Here is a 10,879-nt window from a genome sequence, read left to right on the forward strand (position 1 = left end):
GGTGCTGCCACGTTATGTCAATCTCTGGTTGTTGTCTGTGCTTGTTGGTTCTCAGTCCACAGAACTCCCTTTAGGATGTTTTGTAGCGCAGGGTTGGCTTTGGCAAAATTCTTTCGTTTCCTTTATCCTGGAATGTTCTGATTGCACCATCGTATTTGATTGATAGCTTTCCTGGATTAAGGATTCTTGGTTGGCAGTTTTTTTCTTTCAGTGTTTTATATCTCCCCATTGCCTTCTTGTTTGCATGGTTTCTGCTGAGATATCCGAGTTTAACTTGACTTGCTTGCCTTTGTATATAACAATTCGGTTTTCCCTAGCTGCTTTCAGGAGTGTTGCCTTATCTTTGATTTTAGAGAGCTTGATTATGATATGTCTCGGTGATTTTCTTTTGGGGTCTATCCTTCCTGGGGTTCGTTGAGCTTCTTGAATGATTATCTTTTCAGTTTTCAGATGTTAGAGAAATTTTCTTCCAGCAGTTCTTCAACTATTTCCTCTGTGGACTTGTTTGATTCCTTTTGTTCTGGAATGCCGATAATTCTTAAATTATTCCTCTTCATGTTGTCCAATGTGAATCTTAGACCTTCTTCAGATTTTTTTTTAGCCTTTTTTCTGTTTGCTCTTCTATCTTAGTGGTATTTAGACATTTGTCTTCCAGCTCACTGGTTCTGCCTTCCATCTTGTCTATTCCACTCCTTTGGCCTTTCAGAATATTGTCTATTTCTGATATTCTATTATTGATCATTTGGACCTCATTCTGTAGGTTTTGAATGTTTCCAATGCTGTATCTATCTTATTTGATTGTTCCTGTAATGTTTTCCTTACTTAGTCCTTATTTTTCTCTACTCCATTGTAAAGCATTTTGAAACATTTTATAATCATTTTCTGAATTCCTTCTCAGGCATTTCCAAGGCCTGCCCTCCTTCCAGAATGTAGTCCAGATCTACCTCTAGGTCATCTGTCGCAGACATTTTATCTTGTTTCTGGACATGTGCTGATATCGTCACCTGCTTTTTCTTCTTGGATAGGTTTAGTATTTATCTGTGGCCTTAATACTTAATTGAGTATGTGTTTTGGTATTTTTTAAGCTTTCTCATTGCATCCAGAAAGATGTGATCAGGATGTGGGCTTCCCTTTTCATTCTTATTCCTTAACTCAGAGTAACTTTCACAGGTGTTGTCTTGCCTCCCTGGTATATGGCAGTTGGTATTGGTTCCTGCCTGGGTTTTGTGTTTTAGAGTGTGGTTGTAGCTTGATTATATGGCAGCAGTTGCTGTCTCTTCTTGGGTAATATAGGGAGAGAATGTCCTCCAAAGGTAGAAGGAAGAACATACAACAGCAAAACAGCACCAGCAAAAAACCAAAAAAACAAGAATAAAACAAAACAAAGGAACAACAACAAAAAGTCAAAACTAGACTGAATACTGAGGAAAATAAAAAAAAAATCTGTAGCCTAACATGAGTATGACTTTAATGTCCTCTCTTCCGCTTCTTGCCTTCAAAGCTGTCTGAGAGATTTCAAGATGCCACGGTTGGCTGTTATGCTGTACCTGAGGCTTGAATTTAATTTTCAGCCTGTTTTGTTTTTACACTCTCTTTTCCTCTCTACACACCACTGTCCTGGCCTTTCCTGTATTAAAACAAAAAAACAAAAAACAAAAGCAGTTCAGGGCCAGCTCGTGTGCTGAGAGTATCTGTGTGCATGTGTGGTAGAAGAACCCACTAGTGGTGAGGGTGGAGGGTGTCCACTCACTCAGGCACCCTATCTAGTCACCAGAATGGAGGTGTGCAAACAGTGGGGGGGTGGGGGACAATGAACAGATACTAGAAAAAAAAAAAATCAGAACAAAGCAAAATGGACAGTGTATTGTCCATCTTTGCTCTGAGGTTCTCACAGTGTTTTCCGTGGTATGTCTGCTCCCCTACTTGGTCTTACTGTTTGGTCTCACCCAAGTTGTTGGCTCAGGGCCTCCAAGCCTGGCAGATTCAAAAGTATGTGATTTTTTACTTCAGCTTCAAGTTCCGCTAGCTTTAAGCTTTCAAACCTTGTAAGTATTCCTATCTCTGTGCTTCTGAGTTTTGGAGCTCTGCCCTGGATCTGCTTTGCCTGGTATTCTGTGGTATCACTGATGGCGAACTTCCCTGCACCTCTACCCTAGCCGCTATCAAGCCCCACCTGCTAAAGCTATATAGTTTTTAAGTATCTTCCAGAGGTTAAAACCTAAAATGTTTCAAAACATGTTATTAAATTTTTTTTCAGGAAAAATAAAAGATGGTAGGACAAAAAATTCGCTCTAATAGAAACAACAATAACAAAAACATGAACAACAAAAGATAACACAGACAAGGTCTCATAAAAATGAAAAAGTTTCTTTCACCACTTTCTCAAAACTGAAAAGGGCAGCCTACACCGTGGGAGTGCATCCAAGGGTCCATACATATATCCAGTAATGGTCTGGTACCTAACGTGTTTTTTAAAATTCTACAAATTAACAACAAAAAGACACACAACCTAGTGAAACAATGGGCAGGACTTGACTACAAATTATACAAAGGAGGATATTCAAACGGGCTATCAGCACAGTCAAAGATGCCCAATGTCACGTGATCCCTCACAGTAGCTCTGCGAGGCAGAGCGCATCTGCTCCAAGGGTGCACAGTGGCAATCTTCACAGAAGCAGACTGGAGGGGCTAGTGGGCTTAAACCACCAACCTTTGGTTTAGCAGTCAAGTGCTTAGCCAAGGTGCCACCAGGGTTCCTTCATTAGCCATTGCTGTTGCTACTGTGTGCCACTAAGTCTATTTGGACTCATAGCAATCCCGTATATAGTTTCTGAAAGCATTTGGTGGGCTTGAACTACTGACCTTGTGGTTGCCAGTCCAATGCTTATCTTATAGCGTCACACCAGGGCTCTCAATGTTAAGTGCCGCTGAGTGGGCTCCAACTCACAGCTACCCTCCCTGTGTAAGGCTTCCAAGGAGCAACTGGTAGGTTTGAAGCACTGACCTTGCAGTTAGCAGTCCAGTACTTATCCTACAGCACCACACCAGGGATCTCATTAGGGAAATGGAAATCAGAATCACAGTGAAACTCCACGTCATTCCCACTAGGACAGCTAAGATAAAGAAAAATATATATATAAAGAAAATATCAACTGTTGGGAAGGAAGGATGTGGGGAGATTGGAACCATCATCCACTGCTGATAGGAATTAAAAGGAAAAAAAAAAAAAAAAAAGGACAGCCAGTTGTGGTAAACAGCGCTGCAGCTCCCAACATGTTAAGCAAAGAACTACCACTCCTAGCTGTTTTACTCAAGAGACTTTAAAGCAGCAATGACAATAGAATCATGGGCACCAAGTTCAACAGTGCACGATTCACACTAGGCAAGTCAATCAATCACAAAAGGACAAGCGTCCCGTGGTCTAAATGACAGGAACTAACAAGAACAGGCAACTATATGGAGAACAATGTTTAGGAGTGGCTGGCAGGGCTCAGAGACAAAGGGAAGTCACTGGGGGGGAAGTGTGAGTTTCTGCCGCTGTGGCAGGAAATTTGGTTATGACACGGGTGGTGGATGCACGGGTCAGTAATGTGACCTCTCCAAGTGTTGAACTGGAAAATGTGCTGTATATATTTCCACAGCAATAAAAAGAGAAAAAATCTCTAAAGCAACTAGACTAAACTGACAACTGAATTACATCCAAGGATGTTACATACAAAAACAGAAGATAAAACTACAACACCCGCAGGCCTCTTTCAAACATGGTTCATATTGCTGCATTTTGCTCCATCACCAGATTTACAAAAGGAGCCATGTATATGTGGTAAAGGCAAACATACTTTCAAAATTCAGAATGCTAGATGCATTGCAGCAGTCTTTTCTCTAGTTCCTATTTTAATACTTTAGTAATTAACCAGTAGATGATGAAACTCCAGAACTGACTCTTGAAATTTCATTTTACCTTCAGTTACATCAGGAGAAGGCCTTCCTCAAGTCAGTGGAACCTCACTGCCACAACACAAAGACAAATGCACGTGAGGGGATGAATGTATACCACTAGCAAGCCTCTCCTACTGTTAATGCTCCCCTGAAATTCACTTACAAACCGAATGAAGAGAATGAAGCCAGCAATCTACGGCAAGCTTTAATACATGAAGATCATCTTTAGTTCTGTGTCTGTTTTCAAAATTTTTCAGTAAGGTATTAGACGGCCACCCAACAAATCCATTTAATTTGGTTTAGAAATATTTAAACGTATCAACAGAATATGTTCTAATAAACTCATGATTTTGCTCTCAGTTTGTTTCTTAGCCCACAGTGGGTAACTTATCTTGATAATTGTCCTCGTCAAGAAGTTCCGCACAATCACATTAACTAATCAAACACTGTCTTTATGCTCCAGGCAGATACAGATGAAAACCAACAAGAAATGCTCTACAGAAGAACACGTTTCATCCCAGTATAACCTCATAGCAACCTTATGCACCGCGATCCTATACCGCAGAGAAACTTTGGGTCTAAAATGCTCTGCTCTAAGTAAATAATGCAATACTACTTCTCAGACAACCAAATACAGCATGTGATAAAGTAGCGTGTGATGAGTATTTTAGCTACATCTCAAAAGAAAGCATTTTCTGGTATCGTGGGCTAGGTTGTTAGTGTTAAGTGCCGTCGAGTCGATTCCGACCCACAGTGACCCTGTATAGAGTTTCCAAGGAGTGACTGGTGAGCTTGAACCACCGACCTTGCAGTTCAAATGGCTTTGCAATCTGGCGCATTAACACACAGCGCCACACCAGGACTCCATGGGCTAGTTAGTAAAGTTCAAATTCATTCAGAAAATTACTACCTATGGTCTCTTTCACAACTCTGAAATCTGGTAACAAGAAAAAGTAAAGACACTGGTGGTGGCTATGTGCCGTGGAGTCAGTTCCGACTCACAGCGACCCTGTACAGGGTTTCCAAGGCTGTAAACCTTTACAGGAGAAGAAAGCCTCATCTTTCTCCTGTGGAAAAGCTGGTAGTTTCAAACTGCCAACCCTAAGGATAGCAACCCAATTTGTAACAACTATGCTACCCGAACTCCTTCCTTATGACACTGTTGTTTTAGGTGCCACTGAGTCAGTACCGACTCATAGCGACCTTATGCATAGCAGAACAAAACACTGCCTGATACTGGGCCAACCTCACAATCGTTGCCACACTTGATACACATCGATGCTACCACCTGGGCAATCCATCTGGGGGGGGGGGTCTCTTCCTCTTTTTCTCTGACCCTCCACCTTACCAAACATGATCTCCTTCTCCAGCAAGTGGTCCCTCCTGACAATATGTCTTAAGTATGAGAGACGAAGTTTGGCCATCCTGGCCTCCAAGGAGCACTCTGGCTACACTTCTTCCAACACAGATCTGTTGGTTCTGTAGGCAGCCCATGGCGCTTTCAATATTCTCCTCTAACACCATAACTCAAAAGCATCAGTTCTTCTATGGTCCTCCTTATTCACTGTCCAGCTTTCACATATATATGAAAATACCATGACTTGGGTCAGGTGCACATTAGTCCTCAAACTGACATCTTTGCTCGTCAACACTTTCAAAAGGTCTTGTGCAGCAGATCTGCCTGATGCAATATGTCATTTGATTTCTTGACTGCTGCTTCCATGAGTGTTGATAGTTGATCCAAGAACAATGAAGTCCTTGACAACTTCAATTTTTTCACTGTTGATAAGTATGTTGTTTATTGATTCAGTGGTGAGGCTTTTCGTTTTCTTTACATTGAGACGTAATCCGTACCAAAGGTGGTGCTCTTTGATCTTCATCAATAATTTTTTTAAGTCTTCTGCAGTTTCAGCAAGCAAGGTTGTATCAACTGCATATCGCAGGTTGTTAATGAGTCTTCCTCCAATCCTAAAGCCACGTTTTTCTTCATAGAACCCAGCTTCTCAGATTATCTGCTCAGTATACAGGTTGAATAAGTATGGTGAAAGAATACAACCCTGTTGTACAAGTGTCTTAATTTTAAACCATTCAGTGTTCCCATGCTCTGTTCGAACAACTGTCTCTTGGTCCTTATGATACTAGGTAGTATAAAATTAAAATTATCATAAACCAAAAAGTTAGATTTATAAAGCTGTTACAATCATCCAAAAACTTTAAAACTGTATTAAAAATCCCTTAGCGAAAATGTTTGTTTGTTTTTTTTTCCTTTGAAATTCAGTGTGAGGTTAACCAGTACATACAGAGAAGCTTATCTTTCAGTTTCTTTAAAGCATCCGTTGGATGCTTTAATCTTTCTAAATAACGAAATACACACACAAACACACACATTTTATTAGCTAAGTCCCTGATGGACCCTGCAAAACAGGGTCCACAAAATGCATTCTCTCTGCAGATCCCACGGTCTGTCAAAAAAGGCCCTTACCCTCCACCAACTCACCCAGAAACTCTGTGAGCAAAGTCAATAATGTCGTCTTTAGTCCGAGGTCCTCTGTAGTTATATGCCAAGTCCCCCTTCAATCTTCAATAGGAAAAAGGGAAAAAAAGAGAAAAGCTATTTAAACTATCTTCATATTTAACACTAAATCAGTCTCTATTACTGCAGAAAATGACTCAGTGCAGAGGAGGTATATCAGAAGCTACTACGTAACATACAGGAGACAAGGGCAACCTGGCATACAGGACTGTGTCCTAGGACGCACAGAACTCCTCATCTGTGCACTGGGTCTGTGACATCTTAAAAGGGATTAATCCACCCCAGTCTTGGGCATTTAAATGCTTTTAATCTCCCTACAAAACATACAGGAAGGGGAGTTAAGAGCCTTGTGATTGTAACAAAACACATATTAATACAACCTCACGTTATACGCCAATCTTGATACTTCTAAATCAGAGGAAACGGATACACAAAACAAGCTCTTCCAGAAAATGACGGAACTTTCCAAAAGCATGACAAGGACTTCATTTCAATGTCTAATTAACTAAATTAAAAAAATAAGAAGTAAACAAACAAACAACAACAAAAAAAAAACCCTACAAATTGTGAGACTGAGACAGGATACAGGCAATTAAACAACTAAACCATTTTTTTTTAAAGTGTACTGAACACAAGAGCATAAAAGGGGCTGATCAGACCCTGTATTAAAAAGTGGAGGGAAGTTCTATATGAAACCCAAGAAAGAAAAACATTACAATGAGTCAAATCTGAAGATGAATACATAACAGTGTACTTGATTATTACACAAGTAGCTGTCCAGCTCATTCCCCAGCTCCCTAAAATAAGGTTCACAAGACTCAGGGTTCTAATGCGAGGCCTAGAGAATTACACTACATTGATTCCTGCTGTTTTGGCCCTGCATTTAGACTTGATTAGCACCTATATCCACTGTGGATTCTCCTTGTTTTCTTTTATGTCTAATGAAGAAGTCTAGTTTAATTACACCAAAGTCAAATTTGCTGGTAGACAGACATCACAATACGCTTGTGAGCTGCTAGCGAATGGATACCTTTCGGAGACGGTGTGCCCTGGGTCTGCCAGGCCAGTGTCTGTCACAGTGGACACGTGCTGTGAGGGTAGAGCTCTAACAGTGAGGAGCAACTGAAGGTAACTGTGAGAAAAGCACCAGGACACCGGTCCCTCCCTTTTGATGACATGCTGCACCTACAAAGCATGCTGACCTCAGCTCTTCAAGCTGCTAAGGAAGCTAGCAGGAATTCATGTAGCAAACGTGAAGCAGAGCGAACTGATAGAAACGTCCACACCACCACTTACAGCTTAATCGTTGGGTAACCGCGGACTCCAAACTCTGCAGCAAGGCCTTGAGGAGAAAGAGAAGAATTAATTCTAAACTTCTTTTAAAATAATGAGAAACTAAGCAACAAATGAGTCTTTTACGCAAAATATGCATATTCATACAAACATTTACATTGTCTTCAAGTCAAGCAAAACAAAAAAAAAAAAAGACACACACAGGACATTCTCACACAAAACAACTGTTCTTAAAATAACCATGCAGTGTTCTGCATGGAAAGCTGACACAATTCTTGTAAAAACAAGCAAAAAAACCCTCAACAGAACAGTTACAATGTTATCTACAAAGTTACTTATTAAAAAATATATATCCTTATTAAAAATAATGAAGTCCTCATTTCCTTTCAGTTCATTTTTCAGGACAAATATTTCTTCTAGATCTCACCGAATCCTCTAAAAATTGGTCCAGCCCTTCCTATGGAACCTAAATGCTTTGGTGTCAAGTGGCTGTCAGCTCATGGTGGCCCGGGCATCACAGGGGAGAGCTGCCCCTTGGTTTCCTTGGCCGGCATCTCGGCAGCAGCAGACCACCAGGGCCTTTTGTCTGCTGAGTTTCAGGGTGGGTCAAACCACCAGCCTCGACGTTCAGGGCCCATCAAACTGCTTGTGCCTCCAGGCTTCCTCTCCTTTCTTCTGTTGCTGTGAAGTGTTAGGGAGTCGGTTCCGGCTCATAGCAACACTATTCTGAGGAATAGTTGGTGGGTTTGAACCACCAACCTTTCATTTAGCAGTCCAGTGCTTACCCTACAGAAATCACACCAGGACTGCATTGTAAATTTCCATTTTAAAACCATAAATTGTATTTGGAAAAATACATAATTCTGTAGTCAATATATGACCTAAAGGTAGCTTTAGGTACTTGTTTTATAGCGGCTTCTAACTTTTTTAAAAACCTAAAATAATTTCAAGTAGCTCAAAGATTATCCTGAAATCCTCAAGTTCATTAAAATGAAAAAGCATTGCCCCAAGGACATGTGTTGGCTACATGGAAAGCAGAAATAGAATGATGGAAACAAACGAGAGGGTACAGGAACTTAGGAATGTGAGGAAATCACAACAGAACATTACCACAGTGCTACCTCCTTAGGACTCAAGGCAGCAGAGAGAATGTATTCTGTTAACGTTGTTGTTGTAAGCGTCACTGAGTCAGTTTTCACTCATAGGAGCGGGTCTGGACTGCCAACCTTTCACCCACAGTGCCACACCGAGACTCCATATAAAACAGGATAGTTATGAAAGTACACTGGTTATGTGGAGTCCTGGTGTGGCGCTGTGCGTTAATGTGCCAGACTGCAAAGCCATCTGAACTGCAAGTTTGCCTGTTCACGCTTACCAGCTGCTCCTCAGAAACCCTACACAGGGTCGCTAATGGTCAGACCCGGCTCGACGGCTCTTAACAATAACAACATACTGGTTATGTACCGCTAACTGTATGTACTTCCACAAGCTCAGCCTTTATTTGTCTCTATTTCCAGAACATTTTGTTACCACAGTTGGGAAGCCATTTCTGTATCCGGCTTCTGTTTACCAACAACTTTAGTAATTGTCATTAGCTTCGGGTTTTTCATCACGACCCATCAAGTCACTGAAGAAATGATAACAAGAATGGGTGGCCAACTGTATGTGAAGTCTCACTTCCTTCTCCTGTCCACTCTGGGGCTTCTGCCGCAGACACGGAGTAAAGTGGCAGGAAGAGACGGAGCAGCAGCTGGCCCTCTCTGGACAGGAAACAATAAAGCAAGACCTGAGGCTGGGAGAAGAGCTGGGGCCTCTGTTGAGTCTGTACAGGAACGCAGTTCACCGAATCGCTGATCTGCGCCGATCTCGAATGCAGCACTTTCTCACTGCAGTCTTGTCTAATTGGAGGAGCACCATTATGGAGATTTCTTTCCCAAGTTAAAAAAAAAAAAAAAAAAATTGGGGAGGGGGGGAGAGGAGGCGAGTACAGCCTATTCTCATGACCCTCTCCCAAATTAAGGAAGCAAATCAATACAGGTCCCCAAGACAACCCACCACAAGGCCCAAACCTGGAGGTGAAGCTCACTGATGGGGCAGGCAGGCAGATGTGTGAGTATACTCCACAAGCAATTCCCTCATCTAATTTGAAATTTATAAACAGATTAAACAAAGACAAGGACATTGCATCCACGAGAAACAACGGCGGGTATTTTATAATGTGATGTAGTGGTTCTCACGGCAGACTTTCACCTCCAGTTCTCAGCTGCCATCTCGACAAGGTGGCACTACCACCCTCCTCACAGCCCCAGGCTACTGGAGCTTCAATTCTGACAGAAGTTGGGTTGACCTTCCATCTCCTGAGGGGAATGGTGTGATAATCAAAGAAGCTAAGGAGCAAAACCTGGGTGAAAAGACATAAGGACCCAGGTTCTACACCAACAATCAGGACTCTGCTGACAGTGACTATTTGGAAACTTGCACCTGTTCTAATACTGGGCGGATAATCATGAACCCTAACAGCACAAAGTCAAAACAGCTGCTCGTATGCAAAGGTACAACAGATTCAAGGTGGCTTTTTTTTCCATATGACCCGTGGTTGTACAGTACTGCACCTCAGTTAAGATTCAAGGACTGTTAGCCTCAACCATTCCTCATGACACGCCACAATGCCAACCACCCATATCTGAGTTCACATTTAAAGATGACTAAGATTTCCTGTTTCTTCTTCTCTCCACTGCCACCCACCATCCTGGGCTGCCAGCCTCCGATGTCCACATAAATGCCCTTTCCGCCCCACTTCCAGCTCATCCATGTGTGACTGCCAAAAACGTCTTTAAGAAGTCATCTGTCCTTATCATCTCACACCCGCAATAACAGCAAAGATCAAAAAAGTAGAGGACAATTAATGCTGGCAGGGATGTGGAGTGACTGGGACACTCCTGCATTGCTGGTGGGATTGCAAAATGGTCCAACCTCTCTGGAAAGCAATATGGCGCTTCCTCAGAAGGTTGGAAATAGAAATACCTTATGACCCAGCATTTCCTCTACTTGGTCTTTACCCACAAGAAATATGAGCCATAACACGAGTAGATATATGCACACCAATGTTCATAG

The 10,879-nt window shown here is 41.8% G+C and overlaps 1 protein-coding gene across 1 annotated transcript in view; it reads right to left on the bottom strand.

Moving 5' to 3' along the window:
• TMX3 (thioredoxin-related transmembrane protein 3) overlaps positions 1-10,879 on the bottom strand; it is a 50,893-nt gene that overhangs the window by 24,884 nt on the left and 15,130 nt on the right. The window contains exons 5-6 of the mRNA XM_006837585.1: positions 7,769-7,814; positions 6,437-6,517 (exon numbers count right to left, since the gene is read on the bottom strand). Of these exons, the coding sequence (XP_006837648.1) occupies positions 6,437-6,517; positions 7,769-7,814 (127 nt within the window). The remainder of the gene's footprint in view (positions 1-6,436; positions 6,518-7,768; positions 7,815-10,879) is intronic.

The sequence above is a fragment of the Chrysochloris asiatica genome, unplaced genomic scaffold, assembly GCF_000296735.1.
Source record: "Chrysochloris asiatica unplaced genomic scaffold, ChrAsi1.0 scaffold00021, whole genome shotgun sequence".
Lineage (NCBI taxonomy): Eukaryota > Metazoa > Chordata > Mammalia > Afrosoricida > Chrysochloridae > Chrysochloris > Chrysochloris asiatica.